At 37.5% G+C, this 23,324-nt stretch overlaps 1 protein-coding gene across 1 annotated transcript; it reads left to right on the top strand.

The window, feature by feature from the left end:
• Positions 1 to 200: 200 nt before the first annotated feature.
• Positions 201 to 18,477, top strand: nsun2 (NOP2/Sun RNA methyltransferase 2). Its single transcript, XM_077196399.1, has 19 exons — positions 201 to 449; positions 670 to 827; positions 2,119 to 2,223; positions 2,326 to 2,431; positions 3,619 to 3,690; positions 3,813 to 3,897; positions 4,003 to 4,195; positions 5,917 to 5,991; positions 6,586 to 6,716; positions 7,088 to 7,161; positions 8,531 to 8,661; positions 8,900 to 8,996; positions 9,257 to 9,465; positions 9,949 to 10,041; positions 10,566 to 10,701; positions 11,541 to 11,621; positions 12,285 to 12,423; positions 14,173 to 14,212; positions 17,750 to 18,477. Exons 1-19 carry the CDS (start codon positions 366 to 368, stop codon positions 18,063 to 18,065), a joined length of 2,325 nt encoding a protein of 774 aa, XP_077052514.1. The 5' UTR covers positions 201 to 365; the 3' UTR covers positions 18,066 to 18,477.
• The last annotated feature ends 4,847 nt before the right edge of the window (positions 18,478 to 23,324 follow it).

The raw sequence follows: 23,324 nt of genomic DNA, 5'->3' as shown, positions 1-23,324 counted from the left end.
TTAATATATAATGTTGTGTTATTTTTATCTGGCAATAAGTTTATTTGGATTGAATGTCAAAGGTTTAGAATACTATTAGAATACAACAAGAGAATGTCTAATATGGGCTTAGACGGCTTTGATACTAACGTTACTGCATTTTAAGTTCGCCAAAGAAGCTATGCAAAGAAGGAGTCTTTCAGTCGGGCAATATTGCGGACACCAAAGAAGGGGTCTTTCAGTTGAATGTGCGCTTGTTTGGACTGCGTCACATACACGTGAGTTGAGTTCAGCAGGAGCTGAAAAGTACAGTTACTTAGACATTATTAAGGCACTCAATCAACACGCAACGCAGGTTTATATCCAGAGTTGTATGCGTCTGCAACATGGGCAGAAGAAATAGAAACAGACAAAAACCTCAGCAGTTCAGAGATGGAAGACCAGAGGCGAAAAGGAGCAGAGATGATGCTGTGAGTTTGCTAACTGCTCTAACGTTAGCTTCTTACTTTTCTGCTCAGTGCCAATGCTGCACAATCATTTATACATTTAACATATGCTACATTGTAAATACACACATCAAAATTATTGTGTATATATATAGCAATGTAATCTCGTGGTTAATGTGTTGTGGGTAGTAATAATATACTTAAAGTAATTGGTGCACTGCACTCGCATGGGTTCTTTTTGCAGGGTTGGGGAGCTGGATACTCTGAGATCATCAAGGAAAACCAACTCTTTGAGCATTACTACAAAGAGCTAAAGATTGTCCCAGATGGAGAGTTTGAAGAGTTCATGGAGGCCATGAGGGAGCCACTGCCAGCTACAATACGAATCACAGGATACAAGAGGTGATTGACATTTTCTGCAGGTCCAAACGTTTTATATTACATGACAAACATGTGTTTTGCCTGCCACACAATTTGAAATATGATGTTAACCTTTTAACTGTCAGTCTCCAAGTAGCAAGACACTTAGCACACTTTTTTATTGCCTCTTTTCCCTATAAAATATTTTAGAAATCATCAAAAATTAGGTGTCATTCGAAAGTTTAAAGTCACTCACCATTAAATCAAAATTGTCAATTATTATTTTTTGTGGAATATTGCAGTTTTTATTATAAAAGATTTATCCGTGCACATCATTGGTTTTTTTTCCAATTCATATGCACTCATAATCTTTAATCAATACAAGCAACATCATCTCTTCTCTGTCCTGATGGTGCCAGGCCAGTACAACCTGTCACTCACTTGAGATCAGAGCAATAGCAAACCACAATGATCAAATCTATTCCTGATGGACAAAATCAAGTCTTGGCTTAATTTTTTATTTTTTTGTTCAAGATGCCATTTCACTCAGATATATGGCACAATGTGAAGATAAGACTATCACAGCTTCTGTTTCATGCCAACTCTAAAGACTCAAATTTCATCATGTAAAAACCTTTTTGAAATTGGACATGGAAACTTACCTTAATTTTTCTTTTTGGGCGGCATTATGTTTCATATTTTACAAAATGTTCTACTCTATTTTAAAATTTAATATTGACAAAACACATTGTTGGATAAGTCAGAGACTCAAGGTTCCATATTGGCCACTGTTTCTTTATAGAAGAGATATTGTGACAGAAAGGTATTAATTTGTGACAGGAGGTTAAAAACATTCAATGGGATGCGGGTGCTACCCGCTGGCTATTTTTGTTATAGTGCCTAAACAAATTCGTGCAGGAACCTCAATTTTTTGTGATATCAGCTTCAAATTTGGAACAAAGCTTTGTTAAACATGATATGACTTTTTAGAGTCCCATTTAATTTTGTAAAAAGTATATTTTGTATAAAATATAAAATGTTAAATAGTATATTCATTAAAAAGGGACCAACCTTAGGTCTGTATTTGAAAACATTCATGAATTCCAAACATTTAAGTTCAGATCTATGCTCTAAAACAGGGGTGATGGTTAAAAAATGGTTTAACTTTTATGTACTTCTCTCAGAATCTTTTCATTTACTATTGGCCATCAGCCATCCTGCTTTGTTATCAGCATTGACAAGGCCATACTGGTTAACAACTTTCCTGGATAGTTCAGAGGACAATGCAATTATACAATAATGTTTTCCCTTTCTCATCTCCTTTAATATTCAGTCATGCAAAAGAAATCCTTCATACTCTTAAAGAGAAATACTTCAAAGAGGTACAAGATCTTGAAGTGGATGGGCAGAAGATTGAGGCTCCTCAGCCCCTAAGTTGGTAAGATGGAGAACAATTTGTTTGTGTTTTACTTGTGTGAGTTGGAAATCTGTAGAACATAGTACTTCAGATCTGCTTTTTACTCTCATCATGCTGTTATAGGTATCCTGATGAACTGGCGTGGCACACTAATCTAAGCAGAAAGATCTTGCGCAAGTCTCCACTCCTGGAGAAATTCCACCAGTTCTTGGTCAGCGAAACCGAATCGGTAAATAAACATTTTGTGCACTTCTCCAAGGCGTGTGTCTGCAGATATTCAATAGTGTATACTAAGGGAGAGAATTTGAGAATTTAAGAATCGATTCTGAGCTTCGTTTTTTACCGCAGATGTGCGATGACACTGATACATTTCTCCATTCTTTGGTTTATTTTTCAAAACTCTTCACCCAGTGAGCACAACAGCAGTCTATGTGGGTTAAACTGCGGATCATTTACCATTGCTTTGGCACAAAATGCATTCAAATTGCATGAATACATTTCTCACTTAGACACAAACGCCACCAAAACTATATACCTACAAATCAATGTGTTCAAGTTTACATACTTTTTTGAAAACTGTTAAACTTAAGTTAAAAACCTAAAATAATACAAAATTGATTAAAACTGCAGTTTGCTATATTTCTACTGTAATGCCATATTTAATTGTATACTGACTTTAAAACATGAAATGGAAGTACCATGGGAGTTTTAATGACCACAGAGTGTCAGGACCCCGGTATAATGTCTCATCCGAAGGAAGGTGCCTTTTACATTATAGTGTCCTTGTCACTATACTGGGACGTTAGGACCCACACAGACCACAGGGTGAGCTTCCCCTGCGCTAACACCTCTTCCAAAAGCAACCTGGTTTTCCCTGGAGGTCTCCGATCCAGGTACTGACCTGGCTCAACCCTGCTTAGCTTCAGTGGGCAACCAGTCTTGGGCCACAGGGTGATGTGGCTGTGGGGGAAACTTTTGTACTGTAATGTAAATGTGGACCATGTAACACATACTGCAGTGAATTCTAAACTGGAGAGAGTGTCATTCTTGTTTTGTAAAGAAATTTCACAAAAGAAAACATTGTATAAAGCTACTGGATGTTAGTGTTTTTAGGTCATTGTTTTATGAGTGACAGTGTCCTTTGCTAGTGTTATGGAAGAATTTGTTGATTTGAGACATGTATTAATTGTTATGGTAGTATGTGTATTTTGAATGTGAGGTTAACTGCTGTGCTGAGCTGAAAGTTGGTTGGGAGAACTGTATGAAGAGTTTTGAAAAAGTGACCAAAGTATTAAGAAATGTGTTCTAGCGGATATATATATATATTTTTTTTATTAATGGAAATATAATTTAATTTTTTGATCAACCACAGATGCTAGTTTTTTTATTTTTTCTTAATGTTATTTACTCCATCAGGGTAATATCAGCAGACAGGAAGCAGTCAGTATGATTCCTCCTCTTCTACTGAAAATCGATTCTAAACATAAGGTACATCTTCAAGAACATCATCATGAGTTTCCTTGAATACCAACTGAATGTTTTCTCTATAGTGTGTTTTCTTCACTGGGAAATTTTGTATAAGTTGTCTCATCTCTGTCGTCTTTAACCAGATTCTGGACATGTGTGCTGCTCCAGGATCCAAAACTGCTCAACTAATAGAGATGCTTCACTCTGATATGGATGTGCCTTTCCCTGGTAAACTGTTGCTCATTAGTATAGGTTCATATATAGTGAATTCAATACAGATGTAAGATGATCATCATATCTTATAGTTGTCCTCCTCCTCTTCTGTGTCTCCAGAGGGTTTTGTAATTGCCAATGATGTGGATAATAAGCGCTGTTACCTGCTGGTCCACCAGGCCAAGAGATTAAACAGTCCATGTATTATGGTGGTAAACCATGATGCATCTAGCATTCCACGTCTGCACTTTGATCAGGACGGGAAGAAGGAGGTGCTGTTTTATGACCGGATTCTGTGTGACGTACCCTGCAGGTGAGGAATTTTATGGTGAGGGTCTCGTCTTAGACCCAGAGATGCTACTTGTTGTTTTTATTGACTCTCAGGAAAATTATCTAGTTTTTCAATAAAAATATTGAATGGAAAACTTAAGTGAAAATTAGAAATGATGCCTTGGCCAGTTACTGAAATTAAATGTTTATTTTAAATAAGTTAAACTTTAAGTACTAAAATAGAAATAAAAATGAATTCAAGCTAAATAAAACAAGCTAATAAAAATTACGAGCACATTTCAAATACTTAAGCTAAAATTTAAATATAATAATAAAAGCTAATACTACAAAAATAACACTGAACAAACCCATCCAACCCACCTTAAAAATAATATTTTGGCAAGCTATAAATGCCAGACAGAAAAATAGAAGTCTGGTTACTCCTAAGTGTCTAGAAAAAAACAACAGGAAATGAATTGTGTATATGAAATGGGCTTTTTTTGGCTTCTGATAAGTTTTAATATCTGTAATGTCTTTCTACCTGCCAGATTTTTCAGGAAAAACATAAAATGCTTGGTTTATCTTTCTGCAAAATTTGTGGAAGCTTCAACCTGATAGGCTGGTTTCTATGTAATTTAGAGTTGCTTAAAGGTGCTGTAAGCAATGTTGGGTGACTTCACTTCTTGTTGACGTTTAAAGTATTGTCAAACATAACGGAGGGTATCTAGACCCTCCCTCCTCCTCATCCGCGCACTAACCCCCCAAACCCCACCCCCAAATCCTTCTTGTCGGTTATTGGCTGGAACAGTTTATGTTTCGTGATGCGGGGTAACCCGTTTTTTGGAGCCTGGGGTGTCTGCAGAGACCGCTTTTTTTACAGTGTGTTCAGGGGACAGGCAGCTAGCGGATAGTGAGATGTTTGCTGTATATGACAACAATTTTTTGGCCTAAAAAACGCGCGACCTCGCTTAGAGCACCTTTAAATAGTGTAGTCAGATGGTCAAACAGCAACATTACACACTAAAGAAAGTTGAAAATGTAAAAAAGGATAATAGGACCCCTTTAAAACCACAAAAACTGTAGATTTTCTTGCGATTTTCTAGAGCCATTGTGTGTTGTCATACCAAAAAAGAATGCTGTTTTCTTGTACAGCGATATGAAGTTGTGATTATGTAAATATAGTGATCACAATAATTGAGGCACATATAAATGCCAGAGATCTGTGTTTTCGGACTCTCCTATATGATGTTTCATGCTGGGAAGAGAAAGTTTATAATTGGTGCAGTCCATACTTGGCCTGCAGCAGAATCAGGTTCCAAGCACAATAAAGTCTGCTCAGTACCAGCAGGCCAAACATCTTACACATATACAGCGTGGTCAGCCTGGTGGTTTTGCTGTCTAAACTTTTTCTCTCCGTCGATGAAATGATTTGAAGTTGACTTTAAAGGTGTAATTATGGCTTGTGTTTTTGCCCATATAGGACTGTAGTTTCCTTGATTCAAAATATGCTGTCTTGTTAACCAAACTCTGATGTAATTGATTTTTAAAATACCATATGATCTAATTTGACCACAGGAAGTAGTTATCAATTCCAGTTTTAAATTACTTAAAGGAAATAAATGTGGTGATGACAATTTTTCATCTTTGCTTTGTGAAGAACCACTAATTATAAGTCTGCTTTATGCCTGACAGACATATGAAGTGATCTGATATGGAGTTACAGTTAAACTGCAAACAATAAAATCAGCACCTTTATCTATACAGTGGAGATGGAACAATGAGGAAAAACATTGACGTGTGGAAAAAATGGACAACCAGCAACAGCCTGCAGCTCCATGGGTAAGCCAGTATAATTCACTTTGTGAAATTTTATTTCACTTTTGTGATATATATCATGATATAGTTTATTTCTTCCTCTTTTTCACCTGTGTCTGGTGGTTATGTTTGTGCGTATGTATCTATGTGTGTTAATTGTTTTATTATTTTTACAACTTCTTTTCAAGACCAATAAAGACATTTTTAGATTCTTGGGTATTTGTTGTATACACAACTGAAGTGAAGACCTGTGACAACAATGCATCATACTTCTGTACTACAGTACAGAGTATACTGTTCTTTTAGCAGTACACTAGTACTCATTCTGAACACATCCTAGAGCCTTCATGCTCTGAGATAAACCCAAGTTTTGATGCATGATGATCATTGTGTCTGGAGCTTTAGCTATTTGGCAGCGGCAGTGAATTAGCAGTGATGTGTTTTCTGTATCTGATTACTGAAACAGGATGTTGCATCTAATTTCTTTGTTGCACTGTCAGCGTGTGCGTTTTTGTGTGTGTGTCTCCATTCTGAGATTGCAGTGGTTGCAGAAAAGAGCAGTTTGTTATGCTCTGTGTGTGTGTGTGTGCATTTTCAATGTGTCGTCTTGTCTGTCAGGCTGCAGATAAGGATCGCGGTGCGAGGTGTGGAGCAGCTGGCTGTAGGAGGCAGGATGGTGTACTCCACCTGCTCTCTGAACCCCATCGAGGATGAAGCAGTCATCGCTGCTTTGCTGGAGAAGAGTGAAGGTACGTGAAGGAAACATTTCTGCCCCATGATTTTTGTATATTTTCTTTTTTTTATGTTAATGTTAAAGTTGTACTTATTTTGTTGTTTTTGTCTTTTTCAGTTTTTAAATGTCTACGTAGTTTATTGATTTGTATTTTTAATTTTATTTTAGTACTTAAGTGTATTTAGTTATATATTCACCCTCACACGTTTTATGTGTATCTTCATTGATATAAAATACAACACATGTGGGAAATGTAATTTTGGGTCAAGCATTAAATACATGATGGGATGTATTTGCCTTGCCATGTCACCTCAACTTTGTTCTGCTTTTTCTCCCCTCTCCCTTTCTCCCTCCTGTGGTTTCTTCACTCTTCTGTTTATTTCTCAGGTGCTTTAGAGTTAGCAGATGCCTCTGCAGATCTCCCAGGACTCAAATATATGCCTGGAGTAACATCTTGGAAAGTAATGAACTGTTATCCTCCAGTCTCTGACATTAATTTCTGTTCCTGCTGTTCCTGCTTATGAATGTTGAGTCAGCGCAGTCAAATTAGCGCAGTCATTTCTCTTTATTCATTGCAGCGGGGCATAAGACTGTTGGTAACTGGGGCTCTCATTGGAGCGAGGGCCACAGTAAAGCCTGTTTTATGCTTCTGCGTCGAATCGATGGCGCACCCCTGCAGACCCCTCTGCGTCGCCGCGAACCCCTCCGCCGTAGCTCGACATGCACCTCCAAAAAATTGTAACTACGCGTCGAGGCGACGCAGACCCCAAGGGCTGTGATTGGTCAGATGCACCGCGATGCAAGCAACCTGACGCAGAACCATAAAACAGCCACGACGCCGTAGGAGTGACGGCGTAGCTACGCCGTGGAGTTGATGCAGAAGCATAATGAGGCCGTAAGGCTTTTTTGGTAGTCCAAGATATCTTGGTAACATTTATATTAAAATAACATCTCTACACCTGTGATAGTCCCCCTAACCAAATTGAATATATATACTGTCTAAAACCAGAGAAAATATGACCTGATTGGCAACGTAGTACTTTTCTTAAATGTAGCTACAAAATGAAGCTGGTCAAAAATCAACTTTCTGTCACACATACTGGCCATAAATATTAATGAAACTGCATTATTGTTTGTTTATCATTTATTTTGACCTTTGTGAAACTGCAAACTCTAAGACCAATCGTGTCTTTTGATCGTTCCTTATTTTCATTTTTATGGCTTATATGAGAATATTCCACGTGTGATGTTGCATCTTAAAAAATTTCCCTGAGGTAGAAGTTCAGGTTAAATATCCATTGAAGTTGAAATTTATACATTATAAAACTTCACACCATTGTTAGTTTATACAAAAAGAAGTTTAGATTTTTTTGTGTTTAAAAGAAGGCTCACCAAGGCTACAGTAAAAACAGTAAAATATATTACAATTTTAAAATAACCATTTTATAAATGCAATTTATAAAATGCTATTTATTTCTGTGATGGCAAAGCTGTATTTTCAGCATTATTACTCCAGTCTTCAGTGTCATGTGATCCTTCAGAAATCATTCTAATAAGCTGATTTGGTGCTCAAGAAACATTTCTTATTATATTATCAATGTTGAAAACAGTTTTGCTGCCAAACATTTTTGTGGAAACCATGGTAAAAAAAAAATCCGGATACTTCGATGATAGATTGTTCAGAAGAACTGCATTTATTTGCATAAATGCCTTTACTTTCACTTTTAATCAGTTTAATGCATCTTTGCTTAATGAAAACATAATTTTATTTCCAAATAACTGACCCCAAACTTTTGAACGATAGTGTAATCTTGCTCTGCTCTTATATAGGTAATGACGAAAGAGGGTCAGTGGTTTTCTGACTGGTCAGAGGTGCCAAAAAGTCGACACACCCAGATCAGACCTACCATGTTTCCACCAACAGACCCAGAGAAGCTGGCTAATATGAGACTGGAGAGATGGCAAGTTTCTTTTGATCTTATACTGTATATATACACACATGTCCCTATGATATAAAATGCTTTTCACAAGCCTCTAGGGCTGTAGTGTGTTTTACCAAATCCCTCCACCAGATGGTAGTATACCACCACAGTACTAGTGGAGCAATACGAATGTTGAGTAAACTCACTGGGGTGTGTGAACCCAATTTACACTGATTTTAAGTTGTAACGGTTATGGTGCTTTGATTTGTGTTTTCAGTATGAGAATACTGCCCCATCACCAGAACACCGGCGGGTTTTTTGTGGCTGTGTTAGTTAAGAAGGAGCCCATGCCGTGGAACCGCCGTTACCCAAAGGTATTAGAAAATGCAGACTTAATACATCATATTATATAAAATCCAGACTTTATACATCATATTATATAAAATCCAAACAGAGCATTAAAGTTGTATGGGAGTACATTTATGGTATCTTTTTTAATTTTGACTGCTGTTTTACTAACAAGCCCATTTTCTTGGATGAATCCACCTTATTTGTCATTGCATTTGAAATGGGAAGCTAGCGTATCCTCATCGATACCTTTGTCTCTGTCCTTTCTTTGTTTGTGTCTCTGTAGCTTCGTATTAAGGATGTGAACGCCTCCAGTGATGTGGCTCCCGCAGAAGAGCTACAGATGGGGGCGTCTCCAGCTGAGGTCCCTCCATCAGACGGCTTGTCTTCTGACACCCCTGTTGAAGCAGTGGAGGGAGAGACTCCTGCAGAGGGAAACCCGTCTGTCCCAGATATCCCTGACCCTTCAGAGGTCAAGAAAGACAATGTCTGTGGGTGAGTGTCCTTAGCCAGGTGTATATGTGGGCGTACGCCGGCACCTTGTTCAATCACCCTATTGTTCTCTCTGCTGCTCATTAATTTTGTTATTTCTGTGCTGTGCATTTAATAATGCAGCAGGGAAGATGTTTCACTTGGATATACGTCACGATAGAGAAGAAAAAACAAACACAATTTCCGTTTCATCTGACTTTTAAATGGCTCCTTAATGAAAAATAAAAGCAGTATTTAAAAAAACTTGCAACTGGCACAATTTCATGTGAATAATACTTGTGATTATGTGACCACATGTAGATGTCTACATCTTTGCATAATCTGTTTCATTTACTAGGTAGGCATATAATAGTAGACTTGCAGGCAGCAACCATTCCAAACAGGCCTTACTTGTAGTGTCGATGTCAGTGCCCCCTGGTGGATGGTGTTACATTCTTCTGCACTTACTGTGCTTTCTATTCAAATGAAGTGCTCTGTCTGTTCCAGCCCCCCTCCTCCAAAGAAGATGAAACTCTTTGGCTTCAAAGAGGATCCTTTTGTGTTTCTGACAGAGGATGACCCCATCTTTCCTCCCATCCAGTGAGTGCCTCTCCTCTCCATGGACAAAACCTCACTGGTCAACACACATTCTGCTTTTACAAACAATCTCATATCTTGCTTGTGTTTTTTTAAATGTTTTATTTGTCTGATGCCACTGTGTTCCCGATGCCTGAATATATATATATATATATATATATATATATATATATATATATATGCTCGGAGTTGGCTGGGGCTTTGTTTATGTGTGTAAAAATATGAGTGGTTACTGGTTATCTATATTGCACTATTCATCCTATTAGACCAATCACTTGAATGGATGATGTGATCATTATCATTCAGTCATTGTGACTACATCTTTTGTTTGTGATGAATTTTATTTATTTTCTCACACAGATGCACAGTGCCACAGCGCTGGCAACCCGCCATTTTGACTTGTGGGAGACAACGCCTCTGCTCCATATGTCGCAGCATGTTCAGCGCTGTGTGCATATGTGCATTTTTTCCCCCCTCTGTTTAGCCATCATTTATTTTATCCTGTGATATTTCTTTGTCTGTTCCAGAGCTTTCTACGACCTATCTCCAGATTTCCCCAAGCTTAACATGTTGACTCGAACCCACGAAGGGAAGAAGAGGCACCTGTACATGGTGTCTAAAGAGCTCCGCAATGTTCTGCTCAACAACAGTGAGAGAATGAAGGCAAGAACACACACAAACACACACACACACTCTCTCTCTCTCTCTGAAGGTCCTTCATCAGTGCTAGTTGTGATTGAGGATGGCGTATAGGCAGATGGGGACAGCAGCCTCGCTATGATCTCATCTCTATCTGTGCTCTAGTGCCTTCACATTCATCAAGTATGAAACAACCATCTGCTGCTAATGTAAACAGACATCACTGGAGATACGGTAGAACAAAGAACCACACTGTAAATACTTATACACCTCATCCTTTGGTGCATTATTTGTGCTCAGAGGAATTAACATTTTAATATGGTATTTGGGTAGTTATCTATCCCTCTTGTCTATCTATCTATCTATATATCTATATATCTATCTATCTATCTATCTGCTTATTTGATCATAATTATAGTTGTTTTTATTAAATATATGAAGGGTGAAGAAGCACCAAAATTTTAATACGGTAGTACCAGCTTGTCTGTAAAACATATTCTTTAATGTTATGAGACAACGCTTTTTATCAGGACAAACTTTTAAGGACTTGATTATGGATCCAGATTTTATTATTATTTTTGTTATCCAAGTTTGTTTTCATTGTTGCACTTATATTAAACTGTTAAATGTTTGAAATGTATCTGCCATGTAATAGTCGGTGATGCGAATATGACAATACTCAAATACTACTTTTATTAATATATACAGTTTTTTATAACAAATATATATAAATATAAATGTTTATTATTTTATGCATAAAATAGCGTTGTTACTATTACTTGTAATGATGTACTCTTTTAATGTATATAATAAAGTAATGTGCTGTTGTAAATGCTGTTTTCACATTTTCTGTCTTTCTGCAGGTTATAAATACAGGAGTTAAGGTCTTGTCCAGAAATACTGACGGAGAAGAGTTTGGTTGTGCTTTCAGACTGGCGCAGGAGGTGGGTGTGTTTAAAATAGTTTGATTTAAATAATGCTTTATGTAGTAGTTGTGTTTGAATAACGTACGTGCATTGCATACAACCAAAATATTGAATAAAGATCATTTAAAATCAATTATTTTTTTAAAGTCGAGAAGAAGCATTCTAATCCCAAAGATATATCTGCAAGGTATAATGGTTGAATTTCACATGCAATTTTAACCAAAAAGGCTTTAAGTTGTACAGCAATAATCTGTCTATAATCAAAGCAATGCTCCGATGTCTCAGATGTTGTTGTTTTTTGCTCAAAAACTAGGTTCAGTGGTCTACAGGGAAACGAGTTAATCTCAACATGCCGTTAATAACCTCAGCTTGCCTTTCTGTCTGCTCTAGAGGGAACGTCCATTTCCATTTTCCACAACAATGTATTGATTTTTAACTAGAGGAAGATCTGTTATGTGAATTTGTGTATGTGTACTCATTCCATCTTCCCATAGATTAAGAAATAGATTAAAATGTGTCTGCTACTTTCCAGGTCTGAATTGATGGGAGAGAAATGGAAATGTATTTTGAACTAGACTTAATCATCAGGTTACATGCTTTTCTCAGAGCTGGAAAGGCTATGTGTGTGTGTAAAAGAAAAGAAACTTCAATCCTTGAATCTATACTGATGTCTTTCTCCAGGGTATTTACACACTGTGCCCCTACATCAGAGCCCGAATCATTAACATCAGTGTGGAGGACGTGAAGGTTCTTCTCACGCAGGAGAACCCCTTCCTCAGAAAGCTTGGAGATGATGCTCACAGTCACGCCAAGAAACTTGGTCGGTGCTATTTATGAATTCTTAGCCATGTTAAAATGTACAGGTTTGGAGTTTTGAATGCTGAACTCTAAAGATGTCATTATGCTATCATAACAGACACACACTAATTGCAGGGTTCCCACGGGTCCTTGAAATCCTTGAAAGTTTGTGAATCTGAAAAAAATTCAAGGCCCTGGAACGTTTTTGAAAACAAACAAACATACATAGATTCAGGTCCTTGAAAGTGCTTGAATTTATTTTGTGCAAGAAGTTTAATGGAAAAAATTCCATATTATTCTCTCCGGTCTACTAATGTGTTATTTTGCCAACACTTCGTGGTCTATGCATACTAGCTTTCATGATTTGCGTTAGTTACGCGCATTTACGCGTTAAGTTAAATGTTTCCCGCGTGAGGTACATTGTGTAGTACATTGCCTTGACGTTCATGCGCACGAAACTACTACGATGGTACCTCAACGTTTCACAGACACACCGTGAAACATTGCAAAAATAGGCTGGTTACATGAGCCTAAGCTCTTTTCAATAAATACCATGCAAAAGTTAATATCATTTTAGAATACAGTATAGGATGTACCGAATATTCTTCAGTTTTATGCAAAACAGAAATACGACAAAAAGAATATCAGATCTGTCATATGGCTGAAAATAAATGCAAAAAAAAGCATTTTTGCATAGTTGTTTGACATGATAACTGTAACAATGTATTTTACATGGTAACACGATGTAACCTTGCTCTCACTTGAAATGTCCCCCCACATTGAGTCCTTGAAAGGTCCTTTAACCAAGGTGTGGGAACCCTGAAATTAGAAATGTAAGATGTTAATTCTTGATGCATTGCTACATTTAATGTATGCATTTAAAAAATGACATGCACATTATAGGTTGGTCGATGGATGTCTAGAAAGAAGCTCTAAAAAGAATTTCTGTAATAAACAATAAGAGTGTTGTATTATATACAGTATTTCACAAAAGTGAGTACAGCCCTCACATTTCAGCAAACATTTTAGTATATCTTCTCAAGGGACAATACTATAGAAATTAAACCTGGATATATTGGTAACGCTTCATTTTACAGTCCTGTTTCCCATGTACATACTATGTACTTATTACCCTACCCCTAAACCTACCCTAAACCCATTACCCTACCCCTAAACCTACCCTAAACCCATGTACTTACAGTGTACTTACCTAGAAAGTACTGGGTAATATAAGGTAAGTACTGTACTGTAAAATGAAGCGTAGTTAATGTGCTGCTTCTATAGCAGTATATATTTATTGTCAAAATAGCTGGCAACAAAAATGAGTACACCCTAAGTGATAATAGCTGTATGTCGTTTAACCATGCAAAGCCACATGTCCTATTCATCATATTCATGTTTTTGTCTGCTTGACAGGACCATACAAATTTGTGCAGCTTGTATTAGAGCAGTTAAAATTGTTGCTTTGAGTATAATTCTCTTTTACTTACCACTGGATGTTCAACATGGCACCTCATGGCAAAGATCTCTATCTATTTATCTATAATATATTTATTATTTTGGTGCTAAATTAATATGCAAATACATGTCATGTATTAATTGTCATAGTAGTTGGTATTGCCAATGTGTCCAAAGTACCATTGGCTTTAAATCCCTTCCATAAAGTTCAGCATCATCTTACAGACAACAACGTTGTGATGTTTGTCATGTTGCTAACGTCACTAATGTTAAAATATATTTCTGAAATTCATGTTGTTCTCTCTTTCTCCAGAAATGGGCAGCATTGTTTTACGATACTTACCAGATCCAAAGTAAGTGCTCGTGTTTATAATCCATAATTCTATACTGTTTTTGGGGGGGGGGGTAAAAAACCTTTTAGACTTGAGTTCTGATCTAGTCTGCAGTCTATGCCTCATTCTTCATGAACAATAAAGAACATTGTGAGTTACATAAAACAATATTGTCAATATATTTTTTGTTTTCCCTGTATTTCAAAATGAAACCGTAGCAGAATCTCAATGCAACAGACAGCTTATATATATATATATATATATATATATCTTCTTCTTTTTTCTTTTTTTTTTTGCTGAAATCTGCGTTTTGAACGAATAATTTTAACGATTCAATGAACAATTTTTCCTGAATGGGAAACCTGGAAAACAAATCTGTTGAATGAATGACTCCCTAAGACTGTGACTTGCCACCACCTACCTACTGGCGGTTTTACTTTCACATTTAAAGTACCCTTTAATTAAAATGTTACAATTAGAAATCAGTTCATATTTAAATATTGAATTAAAAAAAATATCTCATAGCTTTATGCAATTGTAAATGGAGTGTAAATGTATTAATGCCAGTTCTGATGCCGCTTCTGTGTCACCTCTGCACTGCAAAGATGGATTTTGATTTAATCATTTAATTTAACTAGTAACAGTGGTATATAATTCTAATATAATATATATTCTAATATAATTTAATTTGAATGTTAGAATTTGACGTAAAAGGTGATGCATACCTCTAAGTAAAAAAAAAAAAAGTCCATATATAGGTGAAAATGCCCCTGGAAATCAATTTAAGGTTGCAAATATTGCCCGTTAATAAAATATAATAATTTCTGTCACTGCTGTGAACTGACCACTGCATAGAATATGAAAAATATGAATATCTTGAGTCAGCTGTAAACAACAGGCCTAAACCAGCCATGGTACCAGTACACAAACACAATCAGTGAAATATCATCTAATTGTTATCAACAAAACTTTGAAAATAGAGACACATTTTTGTCAATATTGCGCACCCCTAATGTAAGGTATTAATTTTGATTTCTTTTGGTCTTAAAAAGGTCTTAAAAAGCCTAAAATTTGACTTTAAAAAGTGTGCAGATACCCTTTGATGTTAGCGTGTTAAGATAACATCACAAAAAAATGAATAGCATGGCATACAGATATCGAAAAAATAAGAATTTCCTAAATGTTTTGTGATGAGCTCAGTGGAAAAAGAATCTGAATGGAAAGGGATTACTGGGCTCTTGACTACAACCAAAATTGGTAAGTGTGCGACTAAAATGATGAGGGCCGGGTCTTTGCCTCTGATTGGCTGTGGTCCAGATATTCCTGTAGGCCTACACTGCTCCGTGCTGTGTGATTGAAACTGCAACCTGAGCACCAGAGAATCAGTGACGGCAATCAGCATCAGCAAAATAAAGATTTTTTTTCTTTAAGAAAAGTAGGCGAAACTTTAATCGCTTAATGCTTATTTTGCTTAATGTTTTAGTTTGGCAGTTCAGTGAAGCACTTTAAACATTTTTTATCTTTTTAAAAAAGTTTTTTATTTTTATATACAGTATAATTGTGCTTCAAATTAAAAAAAAGTATTTACCTACACCTTATTCTTGTTTAAAATCATTTACATTTACAATGTAGCGTGATAAAAAGGTGACCTTGGACCTGGCGTTAAAGGCGACGCAATAAAGTTAGGTGCACCAGTGCAAACAAGGCAAAAAGTTAGTCTGGAGCCAAGAGTGGGCGCAGCCATTTGTAAATTGAATGTGTCTGGGTTCCAGTGTCATCTCCAGTTACTTTTAGCTGTGCAAAACAGTGCACTTTTATATTTCTAGTTAATTGTCTATAGCGGATAATGAAGTCTTGCACTGACAGAAAATAGCTTACTTCCTCATTGCAAAAAAAGGTGAATTGCTGCCTTAGATTTTGACAAATTAGCTTTGTTTCCTATTTTTTCTTTATTTCTGGAGCGGCCTCTTCATCAGTTGAAGTCTTAAAATGCGTTCTAGGTAGACTGCTCGCTAGGTGGGCAGGAACTTTCACAGTGCTGTACGTACACAGAGGGCTCTGCGATGGCATTCCTGCCAGTCAGGAGACAAATGAATGGAGATTGAGCGCTTTGTAGCCATTACGCCCCTTGTCTGATAATTAAAGGGCCCGAACTGATGCACCGGCTTCCTCTTCACAGATAAATAGCTCTTGATTGTCTCTCACAGCAGTAAGCTCATTGTTTGGCCCACCAGACAGTCATGTTTCAAGTTGATGGCCCTTACTGTGTGGAAAACTAGTCAATCCAGCTGAAACGTGTTACCTTCTATCTCTCTCTCCCCCTCTATTTCTGTTACACACACAAACACAGCCAACATTTTAATCTGTAAATCTAATCTGCAACGAACCCTAAATCATTGCTAACTCGCAGCACATGAGACATGCTCGGTACTCACGGCAGCTACTACTAATTTCTTGTTTAAAATGTACCTGACCGATTGTGGTTTCAAATCTAGGAAATTATTCTAAAATGTATACATGCCGCAAAAACCTCATTCATTAATTTAGATATGTTTATACATTTGTTTAACTATTAATTTGATATTTAAAATGTATTATTTGTAAAAAAAAAAATTGATATTTATAAAAATAAAACAAATACTTAATTTTAATATTTACTTAAAATTATTTGATATTTATGTATCTAATGTATTCTAGACACTGTATACAATTGATTTATTAAATTGAAGAAATGTACAACATGCTGTTGTATGTTGGACCGAAGTGTCGTTTATGAATGTTAATTACATAAAAATTATTTAAAGGGGGCAAATATTTAAAAAAGAAATCACTGGCAGTGGCATGTTGTCTCCATGCAAAAGTTATTATAGATTACAATAAGCCAAGCCATAATGAAACTACAGAATGAACTTGTACTGATGCTCTTAGTCCGTGATTAGTTTTAAACACCACAATGTTAACAAAGTGGCAGAAAACGACTGTATGGTTCATAAATGTTTGCTGCAGAGCATCATTGCTTGAATTCCTTTTGCATAATACAACATGTCTAAATTAGCCCCATGCCATCAAAGCAATCTGAATATGCCAGTTTATTTTTGCATTAATACAAGCCCCCATAAAGCAGTTATTTTCTCATTGACGTGTGCACACTTATTCTTCAGTTTCATCACAGTGAGTGACTTAAGTGCGGAGAGCAGCTCTGATGTCACTGTGATTAAGCGTTGCATGGCGCTCTGGTGTCATCCTCCTTTGTTGGCAGCGTGCTGCTGGCTCCCCATATGAAAACATGACTGCCTGTTCCAGCACAGCGCGCCTGATCATCTTTCACTCTCTTTTTCCATCCATCTGATCAGACGATCTTAAAAGTGCCCCAACCGCCGCCGTCACACTCCACACCGTTTCCTGGCGCTGTCTGCGCTGCAGCTGATCAATAATTTGCTTGTTTTCCTTCCCCCCTTTTCTGTCTTGCCTTCTCTCATCCTCCTGTTTGTCACTCATTCTTTGGCTCTTTTCCCACATGTATCAACTTAAACTTTTAATTTCTTTTCATCTCTCCAGGGATCATGACGCTCCTCAGTGTCCTATAGATTTGTGCGGCTGGAGGGGGAAAACTTCTATCAGGGCTTTCGTCACACGTAATGAGCGCCTTCATTACCTCCGCATGGTGGGGGTGGAAGTCTTCCGTGACAAACAAGGGAAGAGGACCGACGGTTCACCAGAAACCCAGGAAGGAAACAAAGAAGATGCTGAGGGCCTGAGCCAAGAGTCTGATCTTGTAAAACAGGAAGGTACAGAAACAGAGCAAAACGGTTCAGAGTCCAACACTAATATCACAGAACCTGTTGGCAGCACTTGTGATGGGCCTATGAGTTAGATATTTAAGTGGTTAATATGTCTGGAGAAAAATGGGCTGGGCCTTCACCGTTTTTCCTGACTACACATGTGTACAGGAGTACCTTGTTGGCTAAACTCTGAAGAACTGATTTGGAAACAATTATTTTATCAGAGCTTCTTTTAATATTGATTAAAGAATTTGCTTTAAAGAATTGATTAAAGAATTTGCTTTTGCATATTATTATTATTATTATTTTTGTTTAAGGGACAAATTTGTCCCTTTTCAGTCAATTTTGTTAAACTGTCGTTTTGCATTTATAGTGTTTAAAGGTTGCACACCAGCTCAGTCCTACAGTGCATTTTGATTTCTCAGACACTTGTCCATGATTTACACTGTACATTTTGGAAATTTATTCATTGTTATAATACTTGAAATAAACGGCATTTGTCAATTTCTTAGTATAGTTTGGCACTTTTTTTTAATGTGTGTGTGTACATGCCACTTTTCAGTGTGCAGGCTAGATGTGCTAGCAGTGTATCAAACTCAGCACTTGCCCTGCATCTGAATATTCATACCTACATACTATAGAAGATGAAAACCAGTACATGAAAATAGTATGGCTTAACTTGTATTATTCATAACAGTAGATGAGTACCTGAATTCCCAAGATTCTGAAGTGCACATCCAATGGACACTTTGACAAGAGGAGATGAGCAACACATTCTGGCAGATCATGACAATGGCATCATGATAAATGCAGTAGTACACTCTGGATTACATTAATATAAAATGTACTTTTTAACAGTTGCAAAGTTCGTTCCTCATCAAATGTAGTACCTACTGATTTTGGATGTAGCTTTGGAGGGCCACAGTCCTACAGAGTTCAGCTCCAACCCTAACTAATCTCCTTGAAGCAGCTAATGGAGCCCTTCAGAATTACCTGCCCTTGAAAGCTGTTGAAACTGTCCACACTAAAGTTATGGGTTCCTTAGTTTGAGACCAGCAAGTTTTTGGGGCTTGTTTGGAACCAGGATTTGTGCACTGGTAGTTTACACAACCCTGCAGAGTGTAGCTTCGACCCTGAACCAGCTAGTCCTTCAGGCTTATTTGAAAACTAGGGGTATTTGTGTTTGCGCAAGAAATGGAACCAAACTCTGCAGGGCTGTAGCATGTTGCAAGTTGTCTGGTTGCTTGCATTAATCTCATGTCTTTCTTTAAGCTACAGGATTTGAGGTGTCTTTCATGTTCAGAGTACAGTTCAAGATGAGTTTAACGCTTACGGTAATAGTAGGGTCCAAACCTGCTTCTGGAAGGCCAATGTCCTGCAGAGTTTAGCTTCAAACTGCTCCAACATTCTTGTCTGGAAGTTTCTAGTTATCCTGAAGACCTTGATTAGCTGGTTCAGGTGTGTTAATTAGAATTGGATTTAAACTGCTGGATAGTGGCCCTCCAGGAGCAGGAGTGGACACACCAGGGTTATGGATTAGAACAAACCCACAACCCTACATGAAAGCAGAAGTACCATCGACCTATTTTTAAGCACATTTTGGGATATCGAATAAAAAACACTGGGTGGAAACGCCAAGATGTGCATAAATTCTAGAAAAGTGCATTAATAAAACGTATGCGCTCAATTCAGTCGGATAGTTTTCTTATCGGATAAAAAAAATTGATGAAGATGCATTTAACGAGTAACTTCCTCTATGCACATCCTGAAAGTCATGTGACTGCGCAATGGGACGGCATAACTGGACTAGCCAGAGGACAGATATTGTCGCACAGCATCTGAAATGCTGATTTCTGTGGTTCGGTATAGTTACCTCCCTGAACTGCGTACATGACTGCATTCCCAGAAAGCAAGACCATGTTTATTACGTTTCGTCTTCGCACACTGAGGCGCAATCTTCATTTATTATATACAAAAATTATTATATAAAGTGGCTTCTCCTACTTTTCTTAGTGATATTTAGTGGCAGTTTATCAGGAAGGTACTATTGTTCTCTTCGACTCACTGGATGGAAATGGTGCTTTATTTGCAAATGTTTTATGTGGTATACCAATATTGCACAGGTTTTGCGCAAGTTAAATTCGCAACTTTGGGTGGAAACATAGTGATGCTTTCCTTAAAGGGTTAGTTCACCGAAAAATGAAATTTCGATCATTAATTACCCTCATGTCATTCTAAAGAATGTTCCGTAAGAAGACAAATGAAGGTATTTTTGATGAAATACGACAGCTTTAAGACCCTCCATAGACAGCAATGTTATTCCCACTCTTAAGCCCTGAAATGTAGTAAAGACATCGTCATACAACTCATGACTTCTTTAAAAGAGACTGCAAGACCTGAAGTCAGAAAAGGGAGATTTACAAAATGGGCAGTGCGGGAGGTCTTTGAAAACCCCTGTCCTAGTGAGCATGCCATGCAGCAGTATAGGGGCGGGCAAGTATGTGAGATTTTATCTGTCTCTTAAGTATCCATCTTCTGGTTTTCACACAGATTCATCAGGATCAGGTTATTGTCTGTCTTGGTTCAATCCCGTTCAGTATTATTTCACTGTCCTTCCCTGACTCAGGGAATGCATGATCACAATCTTGCCCTTTTTTATCTTTAATTCTCTGTCTGTCTTGTGTTGAATGCTAGTTGTTTAGTTTATCTCCCTTCGTTACCTCATGGTGATTGTTTCCCTGCAGCCATCCATCTCACTTCCTGTTTATCAGTTAGTGTTCTTTCTCTCGGACTGACAAGAGCTGTCTGGTCTCCTGCTTTGACTGACAGACTCGACCCTCTCTCTTTTCTCTGGCATGTTGGTTTGTTCTAGAGACAAGGCAGTGATTCTACAGACCGTGGAGATTGTTACTATGGTCACTGCAGAGAGCTCGAACATAATTAACCACACCGACACAACCACCACATGCAGGGAATGTCACAGCACACCACAGCACAGCACATGAAAGAGATCTAATATAACCCTCACTAAAACCTAACAATTTGTTCCTAACCATGTTCTGATGTTGTTGATTTCAGAGTATTCTAAATGAGCAACCACTTGACCGAGGTTAGTAATTTGCGTAACACATGCCCATACCAGCACCATTTAAGGGCTTTCTGCAATGCAGAACTTGGTTTTATATAAAGTTTGATGCAAAAGGACATTTCAGTTCAACAAAGGATGTATTTGACTACAATAATAGGACATTCAAGCTTGAGTGGCATTATAGAAAGGACTGAGGGTGAAAGTGACCTAATACATGAGCACTTACAACATTGTTATTTTAATCCAAAATAAATCTTTAAGAAATGCATTTAAGTACTGCACATCACAGCTGAGAACTTCCACCAGCCCTTGCAGAAAATCTACACACAGCAGATGGGAATGAAGAAGCTGAGGTCCAGCCATCTACTTCCCAAGCATACACCTTCCAATGTGCCCCTTAACAGTCACACCGGTGCACAAGTCCTGACCGACAAGGTTCTCGTTTGTCAAGATACCCTCATTATTGCCATAAAAAGGGTTAGTTCACCCAAAAATGTATTTTGTTCATTTTTGAAACACAAATTGTTTTAAATGAAATCTGACGGATTTCTGTCCCTCCATTGACAGTCCACACAACTACCACTTTGACCCATGCTTCAAAAAGTTCATATTATACAGTATATCCCGTACCATTTATGCACAAGGTCCTATTTAAAGTCCCCCTGTAGTCAATAATGTTATCCCTTAAAACTCATCTTTGCTCACTAAAATGACATATTTTAATGTTTTTTCCTTGAAAAAAATGTCTTCATGCTTTAAAATAGCTTGAGTGTAACTGTACGTACACACCGCCGCCGACTTGAGCTTCCAAAGCTACCTGAAGTCATTCATTCTCAATGGAAGCTGGCTTCTCTCAGCTGCAAGGAGCGTCAAATCCATCGTCGTCGCGTTTTGAGCGTCAATCAGAAAGTTGAAAGTAGCTCAACTTTATGGTAATGAGTGACGCAGTTCAGCGGCAAGCAGCGGCAAAAAGCCAGCAACCCATCGGAATATAGTTTGTTGCATGTTCTGGTCAAAAGAGATATAATAATGATTAATACTGATCATTTTACAACATTAGAGTGGGATGTCTAGGAATATTTACAATTGGAGTCATGTGATGTTTGAACATCTGTGACTGGGTGTACAGGGCGGAATGGAGTGAATGTGAGAAATATGTGTCTAATCCCCACAAAAAAATACAAGTTCATCCGCCGGTTTTCTCCTTCTGTGGCTGGCAGCCATTGCATAACCCTTACATTACATAATCCCAAATGTACATTCATGACAGAGGCTTATCCTTAGCAGTTTTTAGCATGAGGCATCCTGGAGTGTCCTATATGAGAGGAGGGGAAGGAGAGAGAAAAAACGGGCCCACCAACACCCCCGAACGTCCTGTTTTAGCAGCAGAAGCATCATCATGATAAGGGGGACGCTCGAGTGATGCTTCACCCTCTTCCCACATACGAGGTTTACTTTAAATTTAAAATAAGAGTATGACAAAACCAAGCATGAACGTGGGGGCGTTCGGTTCAGGAAATAGAGACATTTAAAGCTGGAGAATATATTATCTTCCAAAAATCCTTTTGTCTGGGGCTGGTTTTTAAAGATTTTAAACTAGGGAAAACAATAGAGAAAACATGGTTTCTTGTGAGTCATAACTGCCCAATGAACTGAACCAAACTGCTCTAGATGGTGGATTAGCTAGACAACCAGCCAATGACATCAAGGTCAACATTGCAAAACCCCTTTAAGCTGTAGTTTTTTTCTCAGAAGAATAATTTATTCAGAAGAAAAAATGTCAGATGTTTGCCTCAAACTGCGTATGCTATCTGTGATGGTTAGGTTTAGGGGTTGGGTGATGAAGCTTTATGCCTACTTTTTTCTAAAAACTCAAAATTGTACAAATTCAGCAAAACATAAAATAGTTGCCTTTTCTCATGAGATCGGGTTGGGGTGTTGCAATGATTTGATGTAATATTCAAGTCTTTTGCACCTGGGAATCTGCCTGTTTAAAGGAAAGCTATTTAAGACTTTTAATTAAAGACTTTTAATGCAAATTTCAAAAAGAATTTAAGACTAACAAAACAACACCAATAAAAATACAAAACCTGATAAATAGTGATGTGTCAACAGGGAAACATAATTGTACACATCACATCAGTCAATGCTATTCTTGTATGATGGAGATGATGATTTAGCCTTTTGATGATATTGAATACATTTTTTTCCCCCTGAATTTCATATTTTGTGATATTTCTCACTGAAGAAAGAAATTCATACA

The sequence above is a fragment of the Siphateles boraxobius genome, unplaced genomic scaffold (assembly GCF_051911475.1).
Source record: "Siphateles boraxobius isolate OS27281-9 unplaced genomic scaffold, OSU_SipBor_1 35, whole genome shotgun sequence".
NCBI classification, from domain to species: Eukaryota; Metazoa; Chordata; class Actinopteri; order Cypriniformes; family Leuciscidae; genus Siphateles; species Siphateles boraxobius.
Note: the sequence above shows the minus strand (reverse complement) of the source record. Positions and strands in the feature narration are given on the sequence as shown.

Coding starts and splice junctions, on each gene's coding strand:
- nsun2 (XM_077196399.1), top strand. CDS start 366: ATGGGCAGAAGAAATAGAAACAGACAAAAACCTCAGCAGTTCAGAGAT. Junction 2,224..2,325: donor GCTCCTCAGCCCCTAAGTTG/GTAAGATGGAGA, acceptor ATGCTGTTATAG/GTATCCTGATGAACTGGCGT. Junction 3,691..3,812: donor AAATCGATTCTAAACATAAG/GTACATCTTCAA, acceptor GTCTTTAACCAG/ATTCTGGACATGTGTGCTGC.